This window comes from Hyla sarda, chromosome 10 (assembly GCF_029499605.1).
Source record: "Hyla sarda isolate aHylSar1 chromosome 10, aHylSar1.hap1, whole genome shotgun sequence".
Lineage (NCBI taxonomy): Eukaryota > Metazoa > Chordata > Amphibia > Anura > Hylidae > Hyla > Hyla sarda.
The window spans coordinates 31,527,059-31,542,398 of NC_079198.1; the positions used below are offsets into that span (position 1 = coordinate 31,527,059).

Sequence of the window (15,340 nt, forward strand, 5' to 3'; positions counted from 1 at the left end):
AAACAAGTCAAAATGACGCTCAATAGTGTGTGTGGCCTCTACGTGCCCGTATGACCTCCCTACAATGCCTGGGCATGCTCCTGATGAGGGATGTCTTCCCAGACCTGGACTAAAACATCCGCCAACTCCTGGACAGTCTGTGGTGATGGAGCGAGACATGATGTCCCAGATGTGCTCAATCGGATTGAGGTCTGGGGAACGGGCAGGCCAGTCCATAGCATCAATTCCTTCCTCTTGCAGGAACTGCTGACACACTCCAGCCACATGAGGTCTAGCATTGACTTGCATTAGGAGGAACCCAGGGCCAACCTCACCAGCATATGGTCTCACAAGGGGTCTGAGGATCTCATCTCGGTACCTAATGGCAGTCAGGCTACCTCTGGCAAGCACATGTAGGGCTGTGCGGCCCCCAAAGAAATGCCACCACTCACAATTACTGACCCACCACCAAACTGGTCATGCTGGAGGATGTTGCAGCACCAGAACATTCTCTAGAGCGTCACCAGACTCTCACGTGCTCAGTGTGAACCGGCGAATTTGCCAATCTTGGTGTTCTCTGGCAAATGTCAAACATCCTGCACGGTGTTGAGCTGTAAGCACAACCCTCACTTGTGGACTTAAGGCTCGCATACTACCCTCATGGAGTCTGTTTCTGTTTGAGTGAACACATGCACCTTTGTGGCCTGCTGGAGGTAATTTTGCAGGGCTTTGGCAGTGCTCCTGCTCCTTGCACAAAGGTGGACCTAGCGGTCCTGCTGCTGGGTTGTTTCCCTCCTACAGCCTCCTCCATGTCTCCTGATGTACTGGCCTGTCTCCTGGTAGCGCTTCCATGATCTGGACATTACGCTGACAGACACAGCAAACCTTCTTGCCACAGCTCGCATTGATGTGCCATCCTGGATGAGCTGCACTACCTGAGCCACTTGTGTGGGTTGTAGACTCCATCTCATGCTACCAATAGAGTGAAAGCACCGCCAGCATTCAAAAGTGACCAAAACATCAGTCAGGAAGCATAGGAACTGAGAAGTGGTCTGTGGTCACCACATGCAGAGCCACTCCTTTATTGAGGGTGTCTTGCTTATTGCCTATAATTTCCACCTGTTGTCTGTTCCATTTGCACAACAGCATGTGAAATTGGTTGTCAATCACTGTTGCTTCCTGAGTGGACAGTCTGATTTCACAGAAGAGTGATTGACTTGGAGTTACATTGTGCTGTTTAAGTGTTCCCTTTTATTTTCTTTGAGCAGTGTAGATATACACCAGGTAAAATAAAAATCACATTCCATGTTTATGAAACATGGTGTCAAAAGACGATAGAGTGACAATATGGCTAGAGCAAAAACAATTTCTTTATCCTACTAAAACATCCATTCATTATTTAGTATTACTCTTCATAAATAGCAAATCCTAACAATTGATACTTGTATGAAATAGGTTTCAAAGTCAATAGTGTTACTCACGCTACCTTCCCATGGATTGCAGCAATAGCTGGATTGTGTTTATTAGGAATTGATGTCACGTTTTCTTGTGGCTGACTACAGCGGAAGAAATGTGTATTTGTGTAATGTATATTTTTGGGTGAAAAAAATGCTCTCTCTGTTCATAGACAAAATAATAGAAAGGCTGAAAGAACAGGCAGGGCTAAGTACAACATTGCTCTGGGATATGCTCCCGGCTCACACAGCAGGATGATTGACAAGCCGGGAGCCTGCACAGAGCCCTGATAGTCCTGCCCTTCCTGTATTATACAGACAAGGAGAGCGCTCCTAGTGTGATAGCGTAATGTGAAAGAAAAGATAATAGCAAGAAATCTTGCTCACCAAGTATAGTTGTACTGCGACCAAGTACAACTATGGTGAAGGCGTGAAGTGACCCTGCAACGGGCGAAGAGCGGCAGCTGCTCCTGGACACACAGGTGAAGAAATTTCTTCTTCCTGTATTATGGCTCTGCCTAGAGACACAAGCAATAGCTGCAGGGACTAGGACAGCATTTTCACCTAAAAATATACACTTTTTAACAAGTGTATATTACAAATCTACAAAATATGGTATTCTCTACATTATGTAAAAAAAAATGCAAATGACAGTAGCCATTTAACATATCTGCGACATTTAAATAGTTTGTTTAAAATTTACAGGAATTTTTAAAGATCTAATTGCATATTCATAGGGAGAGATTTATCAAAACCTGTGCAAAGGAAAAGTTGCCCATAGCAACCAATCAGATCGCTTCTTTCATTTTGCAGAGGCCTTGTTAAAAATCAGTGAGCTGATTGGTTGCTATGGGCAACTTTCCTTTACACCGGTTTGATCTCCCCAATAATGCTTAGATGATAGCAGTGTTAATGGGATCCTGGGTTTGGGACCAAAAAACAACATGCCCTAGTGTGCATGTCTAAGGCCCTTCTGGGACCGTGACCGGTGCAGAATATTTTGGTGGCATGTAAGAAACATCATTAAATACGTAAAATGGTTAAAGGGGTTTGGAGAGAAAACCAATGTTCAAGAACTATGGGGGAGATTTATCAAAACCTGTGCAAAGGAAAGCGTGCAAAGGAAAATTTGCCCATAGCAACCAATCAGCTCACTTCTTTCATTTTGCAGAGGCCTTGTTAAAAATGAGGCGATCTGATTGGTTGCTATGGACAACTGGGCAACTTTTCCTCTGGACAGGTTTTGATAAATCTCAGTCAGAAAACAATGCCACAGCATCTTTCTGTGTTTGGCGTTTTTTTTTCTTGCGTTTTTTGCCTTTGAGTTGAAATCGCATTTCTCGATCGGCTCCATTTGGGGACATAGACCGTGGGTATATGCTGCTGCCACTAGGAGGCTTGACACTAGGCAACAAGAAAAGTCATCACTTCTCAGCAGAATATACCCACCCACAGGCACCTGAGCTAATCAGTTTTAGCTTAGTGTCTGTAGGAGGCAGACACAGATCTGGAGCTCTCCAGACCTGGTTGCTTATTTCTCTTATTTTTCAGTTTCCCCATTTGCAAAGAAGGGGCACAGGCATCGAGTTAACCCCTTCTTGCCACCAGTCAGCACCTGGGGTTGTACCTCTGGGTCTGGGTTCCCCTACCTTCCCTGCTCATGTCACTGTTTCAGCTCGGCATGATGCAGGTGTTTACTAGCTGCCTGAAGACTTCATTAGGTACGTTTTCTAAGGACAAGGTGAGTATTTGGCTAAGTTCACACTATGGAATTTCTGCCTGCAATTCCGCTGTGAAATTGCAGGCAGAAATTCCGCTTACTAAAATCTATAGTATAGTGAATGGGTTTCCATTCACAAATTCACACTTCAGAATTTGTGAACAGAAAATCTGCTTGAAAATTTCCGCCTGAAGAATGGCGTTGCTCATTCTTGAGGCGGAAATACTTGCAGAACACATTATAGTCTATTGGAGACTGCAGTATCCGTGCTGTCCTAGTGCCGACAGATTCAGTCGGCGCTGGTCACACTCAGAATCTCCGGGCGGAAATGTTCTGCCCGGAGCTTCCGCAGTGTGAACCTAGCCTTTCTCTCCCTTTCTTTTCAGATTTCTAGCCCCTCTCAGGATTCTAAACCTCTGTAGCCCCCCCCTATTTGGAGCCCACTCCTTTTTATTAATTTATTTACATTATTAAGGACAATATCACAGCCCTGCTCTGTGCCTGCTTTGTGCGCATGTGCCAGTCATATTTTCGCATCGACCGCATCCATATGTGATGAGGCTGAAGCTTCTGTTCTCTGACGGCCGCGCTGTTCGCGCACGGCCGACAGCTCTCCTTTCTTCCTCCTTTCTTTAGTATACACGGCATTCAGGTTTTTTTTTTTTATGATGGCTGTGGCGTATTCTCCTCATGAAGTTTAGCTCTGCCCACTCCCCGCTGGCGGGGATTCCGGGCCTATAGTGCTTCAGTGCGCATATTGGGGGTTTTGGTATCTACCTATCAGCACGGTGCGCACGCTGCAGGGGTCATTTGAACCAATGAGGTGCTGGTCCTGCCCCCTCCTCATTGGCCTAGCTCTGTCTCTCCCTCTCTCCTGAGGACCAGCTTTTCTTCACACTGCCTGCGTCTTCTCTTCCTGATCAGGATCTGGGCTTCCAAATGAACAACTCACACACATCTAGAACAACAATATGCACCCTCAAACTGCTGTTCAAATATTGCATACATTGTGCAAGATGCACACTTGATGGCCTTTTCCAACATGGACGCCATACTAGATTTAAGATTGCAAAAATTAACAGTAAAAAAAAATCAAATATTTCAATTATACTCCCTTAATTTTAAGTCCCTCTCACTTTTATGCTTACACTCACTTGTATTCTTCACACTGTTGTATACAGACACACAATCACTAGCTCAAACAATCGCTTAGTGTACTTGCTTTTATAGTTACCAGATACCACCCCTCTCTTCCACTGCCTGGAAGTGAATGCAAAAGGTGGTAGCCGCCTTTTACCTAAATGAGGACATTGTCCGTCCTTCTTTTTGTCCTGCTTCATCTCATCCCAAGGAACGTTTGCTCCATGGGCTTGATGTGGTACGGGCTGTTTGGATTTACCTCTCATCACTTCTTCCTTGCGCCAGTGTGACTCCTTTTTTGTGCTTACGGAGGGTCATTGTAAGGGGCTTCCTGCTTCAAAGGCAACCATTTCACGGTGGATCCGTTATGCCATTTTGGAAGCTTACTGCTGCAAGGGGAAGACTCCTCCTTTTAGTGTCTCGGCTCATTCCACTCTTTGGGGGAGATTTATCAAAACCTGGAAAAAGGAAAAGTTGCCCATAGCAACCAATCAGGTCACTTCTTTTCCAGAGGCCTTGTTAAAAATAAAAGTGAGCTGATTGGTTGCTATGGGCAACTTTTCCTTTGGACAGATTTTGATAAATCTCCCCCTTTCTGTCTGAGCCTCCTGGGATCTTCACAACAGGGCTTCAGACTTGCAAATTTTACACACTTTTACAAAATTCTACCAGGTACATACCTTTTGCTTCTGCTGATGCTAGTCTGGGTCGCAAGGTGTTGCAGGCGGCTGTGGTCCAGCCTTCCACCTAAGTTAAACTTTAATCCACCCTGGAGACTGTTTTGGTACATCCCATGGTCTGTGTCCTCCAATGGAGCAGATCGAGAAAAGTAGATTTTTTATGCTTACCATAAAATCTTTCTCGGAGCACCCATCCATTTGGTCTGGTTGTTACCTGTCCGAGGGTGTTTTCAGTAAATTTTTATTCTGTGGTTTCCTTGGACAGTTATTGTTTTTTCGGTCCTCTCCTACTGCTTTGGGATTAAACTGATTAGCTCAGGTGCCTGTGGGCTGATATATTCTGCTGGGAGGGGCCGACTTTTCTTGTTGCTTTTCTTGTTGCTTAGTGTCAAGCCTCCTACTGGCAGCAGCATATACCCACGGTCTTTGTCCCCCAATGGATACTCCGAGAAAGAGATTTTACGGTAAGCATAAAAAAAATCTTTTTTTTTTGCCCCTTTATGCTTTTTTCAAAACTTATTGGGTACCCCCCAAAAAAAGAAAAAAAAAATGCAGTAGAGATGGAAAAAAATCACTTATATTTTTTATAACAAAATTTTAATTCATTTTTAAACTGGGATAAATTTGTGTGGGCCGGGCAGGGCACTAAAAATGTAACCGACAATAATAAAAATGTAGTGTGTTTTTCGCTTTTTCAGTTATTTTTTTTAATATTTTTTAGGTAGTACTACTACTCCCAGCATGGAACACACTGTTCCATGATGGGAGTAGTATTTCCTGTAATTATAGACAGATCGCCCCGGGTGTCACTCCTGACACCCGATGCGATTGTCCATAATATAGCAGAGATGCGGAGCGGCTCTATACAGCGCTCGCATCTCTGCACTATACTCCGGGCTGGCCAGTGATGTGAATAGAAATTCACATCACTCATTCATATTTTCCCCCCAGAGTGGGGATTTGCCAGATGGTGGCCGCCCATCACCGCTCTCAGCGGGATATAGGAATGGTGAGTGGCCGGCCGGAGTACAGAGCAGAGATGAGAGCGCAGGAGAAAGCGGCTCCACATCTCAGGGATGAAGGATGATCGCAGTGACACCTGTGGTGACCTGTCAATTAGTACAGGTACTACTACTCCCATCATGGAACGGTGTGTTGCATGCTGGGAGTAGTAGTACTACCTTTAAAAAAAATTTAAAAAGTGAAACACACACTACATTTTTCTTATTGTCGGCTACATTTTGAGTGCCCTGCCCACCCACATAAATTGATCACTGTTTAAAAATTAAAATGTTGTTATAAAAAATATCAATTTCGTAAAATACTATTTTTCTGTCCATTTTAGGAACTGTGCAGAGCAGCATATGTTTGATATGGGGATTTTCTCCTACTCTGGACAGTTCCTAAAATGGACCGAGATGTCAGCAGAGAGCTCTGTGTTCCAAAAATAAAATTTCCTCCGTAGTATTCAGCAGCTAATTAGTACTGGAAGGATTAAGATTTTTTAATAGAAGTCATTTACAAATCTGTTTAACTTTCTGGCACCAGTTGATTTAAAAAAAAAAGTTTTTCCACCCGAGTACCCCTTTAAACTAAGAGGGTTCTGTGTTTTGTGGCTTCACAACCATGGCTTCAGTGCAGCAACACGTCTGGACCTTCTGATCATCTGAAACATCAGCCAAAGGACACTTCGTATAGAGAGTTTTATTCATAGACGTTACTGCATGTAGTAATTTCCTGATATATATATATATATATATATATATATATATATATATATATATATACACACACACTTTATATGATATATTCTGTAGTATTAAAGAGGTAGAAGGCACTTTTGGACACCACAGAAAATGTATCATTCCCTGCACCAGGACAAATTATACATAGATAAAAAGTGGAGTAATCTTGTACATACAGTACATAATATTGATTTGCGCTCATTTTGACTTACCAATATACCCAGAGTTGCATTCACTGTTCCACTAGATACAAATGACAAGCATGTTGACAGGGTCATCCTTAACAGATACCTTAACTGAGCTCCTTACATTTGTATTTGTTTTCCACCATAGTACCCCTTAGTACCCCGTTTAGTTTTTCCAAAGTAAAGTTACTATGCCCTACCTAGTGTAATCATTACATTTCCAATTAAAGGAGTAGTGCAGTGAAAAATAACTTATCCCCATCCAACGCATAGGGGATAAGTTGTAGATCGTGGGGTCCAACCATTGGGACCCCCACAATCTCCTGAATGGGCCCCCGGCAGTCTCTTGGAAGAAGCTGTTCCGACCCCCGCAGGAAGCCGCAGCTGATAAGCCCCCTCCTTGTATCTCTATTGGTTGGCACGCCCCCTTCCAGCAGACTGCCATGGCCCCGTTCAGGGGATCGAGGGGTTTCCCAGCGGTCAGACCCCCCGCGTTCTATAACTTCTCCTTCACTACACTTCTCCTTTAAATAAGGAATGCTGGGAGAATTCTGCTCTAAACCATAATGAAGGAGGAAATCCAAGGACAATGTTAGATAAGTAAAGCAGTGAATTTATAAAGTTAGGACTCATGTCAAGTGGGCTCTTATGGTATGTTCACACGTGTAGAAAGAAGATTTTTAAAAGATGCAAGCAAAAAAACAGTGCAAATCTGCTTCAATTATTGTGTGTTTCTGCCAAGAAGCGCACAAGATAATTAAATAAAAATCTTCATTTGTGAGCTTCCCATTGATTTCAATAAGAGGTAAAATGGAAAGAGGGAGAAACGTGACAAGTGATTATTTTTTTCCCCCAGTGCTGCTAAAAAAAAAAAAATTTTTTTTTTGGAAAACGTCTGTTTTTTAAAGTTGTATTCCACCCCTTAACATCTTAAGGTGATAAGATGTCTGATTGCAGGGGATCCGGCAGCTGGGACCTCCTATGATCTCCGGGCCGGCATTGTGGCGCTCTGAGTACAGAAGCTTGGAGCTTCCATGTTGGTGACGTCACACCACACCCCCTCCATTCATGTCTATGGGAGGGGGCGTGAGGGCTGTGGTCGCCTGTCATCCTGCACGGAGCGGAGTTTGCTCCGTGCACCAGATGAGAGGGGTGCTGCGCCGGAGATTGTGCGGGGTCCCAGCGGCAACCTCCTTCAATCAGACATCTTATCCCATATCCTTCGGATAGGTGACAAGATGTTTAAGAACGGAGTAAGGCCCCTTTGACACTGTAAAAATTAATCCGTAATGAATGTCCATCATAAAATTCTTGAAAATCGGCCATTAGAAAAATCTCAGACTAAAATGGGATTTTCTAATAGCCGTTTTAACCCGTTATCGCCCGTTACTAATAACGGCCGTTATTTTGTGACGGGCGATAGTGCATGCACTATTTCTCCCGTTACTATTTCTTCCGTTCATTCGCCCGTCACAAAATAACGGGTTAAAACGGCTATTAGAAAAATCCCATAGACTAAAATGGGATTTTCGAACGGACGATTTTCAAGATTTTTATGACGGACATTCATTACGGAGGAATTTTTATAGTGTGAAAGGGGCCTTACCCTTTCCCAATAAAATAGTTTAAAGGGTTAAAAAAATGTTTTTACTTGCAGAAAGTGCCGTGACGTGTTCTCTGTCAAGAGAGGCTTCTTTTGTACATACAATATGTACCTTTGATATCCTATGAAGGTCTTTCTCTCAGATTCTTTTTTTTTTTTAGTATGCTTTATTTGATTCCATGACTAGAGATATTATTCCCTTAATACAATACTTCTATGGGGAAGAGATACAATATCTGGCAGAGCATGGTACTGCAGCAAACAGTGGATTTTACAGGTAAAAACTCAATTTAATGTTCTTGGGTCAACAAAATGAGGGCACAAGATGGAACTGGCTGTTTAATATTAGTAGGATGCTTATTAAAAAAAAAAAAGGGCTATCAAAGAAGAAGAAAAGGTATTACCTGTTCTGCTCATCAGTGCTCCACACATTTCGGAAGTATACATTCTGAGACTAGGTGATGGGGTGCCAAGCCACCATCATCGCATCCAGCCAAAACCACACCATGTCCAATAGCTGCACAATGTTGTCAGTGTTGCAGCCACTGTAACATGATTGTGACTTGGCACCTGCCCCCTCTCGTCTCTGAAGCTAAACTTCCTAGATGTGCCGAGGGCAGAAGTGGAGCATCGGGGGCACAACGGGTTTTACCTTTCCTGCTCCCCAGACAACCCCTTTCACTATGAGGCCATCAGTACAGTTGTAATTCAAAAAGTGTTGTATAAAAGCCATCAGTCCGTCTTGAGCTTCCAGCATAACAGAAACTAAGGCAATCAATTTGTTGTGCCCCAAAATGGGTCAGCTGAACAGTATTGTACACCTCTGGTTTAAAAAGAAGGTTTGGGTTTCTACTTGCCATATTCCTAGGCATTTTTGCTACTGTCACATGAAAGCTGTTGGATTGTGGCGGATCAATTATTTTCAGACCTTTACTGCGAAAATTTTGGTTTAGTCTGTTTACTAAACTTATTAACCCTGGTGCACGTACCGGCTCCAAATAGAGCACACGTGAGTGGAAGTCCTTCAGTCCATCAAAGCTTAGGATAAGACTTGGAGGAAGAATACGCTGAATGTCACCTTTTAGTTCCTGAAGAACTGTGTAGGCAACGTCAATGTCATCTGGACATTCCAAATGCAAAAGGCACAACGTTAAGTGGAGTTCTGGCAATGGAATACAAAACTCTGTCATGTCTGGGTTATTCTTAAGGAGGACATTTTGTACCTCCTTCACTGAATGTCTTACATCTTCACTGCTTATACGGACTGCTATAAAATGTGTAGGCCTTGATTTTTTAGAATCTTCTTGATGTAAGGAAGTACAGTTCTTCTCTTCAAGTTCTTCTTCTTCTTCATCATCATCGATGGTCGCACCTTGGCCCTGTCCATTTTCATCCTCCACATCGTTTCTTTTAATTTGCATCAATGTATAATACTGATCCATAATGTCCAAGATTGTCAGACCGCTTTCTGTTGACCCGAAGATGTTGTCTATACGACTAGCCTTGTCCCACACCACCAAATCTTGATATTTGAAATACTGAATGCGATGTTGGGGTATGGCAAGAACATCAACCCCTACTGATGATAAATCTTCCCAACAAAAAGCCGAGAAAGGTTTTTCAATTGTTCCTAAGAATCTATCAAGATAACCAACTATAAAATGCTCCTTTGGCAATTGTGGGTCCCATTGAATTCGGGAGATGACATCACTGGCTGTCTTCATTGGAGGCTTTTTCCCCTTTGGTTTAGATGTTTGGCTGCCTTTTTCTTTATTATCTTTAACATGAGGGTGGTTGGATGCTGCAGGTACTCCTGTGTGGCTGTTTTTACATTTATCCCCAAATCTGCAACGCCCTAAGAGGAAAAATTGGCATATTGTACCCTCAGGTGTTACATCTGCCACCTCTGATGTTTTATGTTCTTCATTCTGTGAAGCAACTTCCACCATGTTGACCTCATTTTCCACCTTGCTATCTTCCTTCATTGTGTCACCATCATTGTCTGTATTCTCCATGTTTTCGCTTAGATTACTGTGGAAAGACAACACATGAAGTAACGGCAATACTTAGGGATGACAGTATGAGTTTTGATTAGTTGTGTGCTGGCATTGCCTTTAAATTGGTACTCCAGTGGAAAACTTTTTTTTTTTTTAATCAACTGGTGCCAGAAAGTTAAACAGATTTGTAAATTACTTCTATCAAAAAATCTTAATCCTTCCAGTACTTATTAGCTGATGAATACTACGGAGGAAATTCTTTTTCTTTTTGGAACACAGAGCTCTCTGCTGAATCACCAGCACAGTGCTCTCTGCTGATATCTCTGTCCATTTTAAGAACTGTCCAGAGTAGGAGAAAATCCCCATAGAAAACATATGCTGCTCTGGACAGTTCCTAAAATGGACAGAGATGTCAGCAGAGAGCACTGTGCTTGTGATGTCAGCAGAGAGCACTGTTCCAAACAGAAAATAATTTCCTCTGTAGCATTCAGCAGCTAATAAGTACTGGAAGTATTAAGATTTTTTAATAAAGGTAATTTACAAATCTGTTTTACTCTCTGGCCCCCTTTAAGTGGATCTATCTTTCTATTCTTTGTCACATCTAGGTTAGGCATTAAAGGGGTACTCCGGTGAAAACCTTTTTTCTTTTAAATCAACTGGTGGCAGAAAGTTAAACATACTTGTAAATTACTTCTATAAAAAAATCTTAATCCTTCCAGTACTTATTAGCTGCTGAATGCTACTTTCTTTTTGGAACACTGATGACATCACAAGCACAGTGCTCTCTGCTGACATCTCTGTCCATTTTAGCAACCGTGCATATCAGATGTATGCTAAGGCAGCATGTTGGCTCAGTGGTTAGCACTGCTGCCTTGCAGTGCTGGGGACTTGGGTTCAAATCCCACTAAGGACAACAATAAATAAAGCATTATTATTACTATAACTTCAGCAGAGAGAACTGTGCTCGTGATGTCATCAGAGAGCATTCCAATAAGTACAGGAAGGATAAAGATTTTTTAATACAAGTAATTTACAAATATGTTTAACTTGCTGCCACCAGTTGATTTAAAAGAAAAAAGGTTTTCGCCGGAGTACCCCTTTAATGCTGCTCTATGAAATACCACAACAAATCCGACATACCATCCAAATGGAGGCCAAAATGACATTGTTATGACCTAATGGGAAGTCTAAGGGCAGAAGTGTGTCTATAAGGGGTGCAGAGAGTGCAGTTGTGCCTTGGTCCAGGACACTGAGGGGCCCATAAGGTCCTCGCTTACCTGTATGAGGAGAACAGTACTATAAACACATCATTATAGTTAGAGGCCCTGTTACAGATTTAGTCACGAACCTGGCATCTTCCAATTACCCTTCTGTTTCTGTATTTCTTTACCATATTTGTCAGTAGATTTCAGGACCATACCTTGAATGTGAGTTGCGAAGAGCTTTAATAACCCAGCTCAAAGGTCTCTCTAATCTCACCTTTTAGTATGGGAGATAGCAGCCCTCCCACAGGTTGATCACAAGTTCACAGCTACATATCGTATCACTTTTAGGTGTGTCTTGGGGTTAACTCTGTAAGGAATCTGTCTACTTTAGGCAACCAAGCAAGTCGGATTACTCAAGTTCATATTGGGGATCTATGTCACGCGTATCCTGAAGGTGGTGCTTAGAGATGAGCGAACTTCCAGTAATTCTATTCGTCACGAACTTCTCAGCTCGGCAGTTGCTGCATAAATTAGCCTGCATGAATGAGTTCAGCTTTCGGGTGCTCCGGTTGGCTGGAAAAGGTGGATACAGTCCTAAGAGGGAGTCTCCTATGACTGTATCCACCTTTTCCAGCCCACCGGAGCACCTGAAAGCTGAACTCATTTATGCAGGATAAAGTCAGCAACTGCCGAGCCGAGAAGTTCGTGATGAATCGAATCACTGTAACTTCGCTCATCTCTAGTGGGGCTCACAGAAACTTATAGGCAAATCTTTCATGGAGGCATCAAATTCTATTGGTTTTGATGGCCAAAAGAGCACATTCCAAGGCTCTTGCGTTGTCCTTTCTGCAGTGGTATACATGAATATTTTGAAGAGTTTCGATATATAGGCCTATTGACTATCTATATAAAAACAATGTATCCCTCTGTCTAAAAAAAAAGTACTGCAGACTATGCTTTCCTTTACAGTTAAAGCAGAAATGATGACGATACATATCGGCCCCATATCTGCTAACAGGATACTCTATAAGCACCCGCCAGGTCCATGGGCCCCTATGGATACATTCAGCGCACGTGCCAGGAGATTTCCTAGAGCATAAGCTGAATGTATTCAAGTAGAGAGATGTGAACAGAGCCTACAGAAACAGACACTTATACTCGTAGGAACCCCTACAAATCTGAGGGGGGGGGGGGGGGAATAACATTTTAAAGGGTTTATCTACTATAAGGTGATTTTAGTATGTACCTGGCAGACAGTAATGGTCATGCTTAGGAAGGGTCTGTGCTTGTCTTGGGGCTAAATGGCTATGTTGTGAGATTACCATAACACTGTGGCTAGCTTTTTGTGAACTAGTATTTCCTGTTTGACTTTTCTTTTTTGACTACAAATCCCACAATTCCATTTTCCTCCCTCCCACACATCAGCCACCCCACCCATTGAAACAAAACACCTGTGGTTTTCAATCAGGGTGCCTACAGCTGTTGCATTAGTTGCAGATTGATCTCTCTCCCTCCCACCAAGCGATCGCTCCACCCATTGAAGCAGACAGGCTCCCTGTCATCAGCTGACTAGTGAGTCAGGTCTTGGCTGCATTGCAAGCTGGGAAAAATCTGAGACAACAGTCATTTTGTATGCTGCTAAAAATAAATATTGGGGTTAAAATCACAGAAGAATTGTGAGAAAACCGTCACACACAGGTACAGACACTGTATTATGAACTACACTAACGTTATAGCCCCTGTAGCATAGTCACATAAAAAAAAAATACTGAAATACCCCTTTAACTATGTGCCGCTCACAGAGAGGACCAGAAATATGTAGGAGACAGAGCCTCTAAGCAGTTGAGGATCCAAAAGTGATGTGAGTCATAAGGATTCCTTTAAAGGGGTATTCCAGGATTTTTTTTTATTTGACTATGCTACAGGGGCTGTAAAGTTAGTGTACTTAATAATATAGTGTCTGTACCTGTGTGTGACGGTTTTCTCACAATTCTTCTGTGATTATCGCCCCAATATTGATTTTTAACAGCATACAAAATTACTCAGGTCTCGGGATTTCCCAGGTTGCAGTGTGTCGAGACCTGACATCACTAGTTACTAGTCCTATCACTGTCCTGCTTCAATTTAGCAACAGCCGTAGGCCCCTTGGTTAGAAAAAACTGTTTCAATGGGTGGGGTGGCGGATTTGTGGGAGGAAGGAAAGTGATCTCAAACTTTCAAGCACGGAACTATGGGATGTGTAGTTTAGAGAATAAAATCCAACAGGAAATACCCAGTTCTGGCAGGTAAGTACTAAAATCACCTTATGGTGGAAACCCCATTAATATTAGACCCCCCCCCCCCCCCCCCCAGCATTATCTCTTGGAGGGGATGAGTCCCATTGCCCCAGTTCCTATGGGTGGGTTCCTTATGGGAAAAATAGTACGGTATATCCGATGATTTCTATAAAACTTTATCCTGCTATGAACAATAAAAAAAAACAAATCACCCCCAATAACCAGCAGATTAATATGTTCTAAAAAGTGTCACTTAGGGCCAAACTATGAAAGTAGTATAGCCAAAATGAATGTCTTTTATTCCGATCGTGCCATTTAGAGATGAGCGAATTTACAGTAAATTCGATTCGTCACGAACTTCTCGGCTCGGCAGTTGATGACTTATCCTGCATAAATTAGTTCAGCTTTCTGGTGCTCCGGTGGGCTGGAAAAGGTGGATACAGTCCTAGGAAAGAGTCTCCTAGGACCGCATCCACCTTTTCCAGCCCGCGGGAGCACCTGAAAGCTGAACTCATTTATGCAGGATAAGCCATCAACTGCCGAGCCGAGAACTTCGTGACGAATCGAATTTACTGTAAATTCGCTCATCTCTAGTGCCGTTCTAGTATAATCCATATTAAAACTTACAGCAATGTATGTGCTTCCTCCTCGTCCTCCTCTCCTCACTAAGCACACACCCTATGCTGAGCGTGAACCGGTTATGTATATGATTCACCTGCAGGTTACGTCATCGTCCTCGGTTGCTACAGACATTGTAACAAACATAAGGAAGGAGGAAGGACTCCAGTCACATGTTGGGGAAGTGGAGTCATAGAGCTGTGCTGCCTGGCAGATAGGCTTTCCCTGCAAGGTTTTCTGGGATTGATGTTATACAACTTTTCACCACAAGGTGGCAGACTTGTCATTCAAGAGAACAGTCATGTCATAGCAAGCTCTAGATCAGTGGTTTCCAAACTGTGGACCTCCAGATGTTGCAAAACTACAACTCCCAGCATGCCCGGACAGCCGTTGGCTGTCCGGGCATGCTGGGAGTTGTAGTTTTGCAACTTCTGGAGGTCCACAGTTTGGAGACCATTGCCTTAGATACATGTGAAAAGATCTCCTAGGCAAAACCTGTGATCACAAACAGCACTGATTTCCAGAAAGCGAGAGCGCTACATAGCGATGGGATCTCTTTCGTATTAGTTTTTCTTCTTGCTGTATGTATAGAATTAACCCCTTGAAGCGTCTTTCCCACTTGTAAGGATAGTATTTAATTGGCGAGGTTTTGTCCGCTGGGACCCCAGCCAGTCACCAGAATGGAGTGATTGTGTCCCCTGTTTTGATAGACATGTCTGACTGCCGCCCCATTCATAC

At 43.0% G+C, this 15,340-nt stretch overlaps 1 protein-coding gene across 1 annotated transcript; it reads right to left on the reverse strand.

Moving 5' to 3' along the window:
• Positions 1-6,786: 6,786 nt before the first annotated feature.
• Positions 6,787-14,750, reverse strand: LENG9 (leukocyte receptor cluster member 9). Its single transcript, XM_056542409.1, has 2 exons — positions 14,612-14,750; positions 6,787-10,537 (listed from the first exon to the last, which is right to left on the reverse strand). Exon 2 carries the CDS (start codon positions 10,519-10,521, stop codon positions 9,199-9,201), a length of 1,323 nt encoding a protein of 440 aa, XP_056398384.1. The 5' UTR covers positions 10,522-10,537; positions 14,612-14,750; the 3' UTR covers positions 6,787-9,198.
• Positions 14,751-15,340: the final 590 nt, after the last annotated feature.

Excerpts from the sequence above, each read along its gene's own strand:
- LENG9 (XM_056542409.1), bottom strand. The coding sequence starts at position 10,521 with ATGGAGAATACAGACAATGATGGTGACACAATGAAGGAAGATAGCAAG.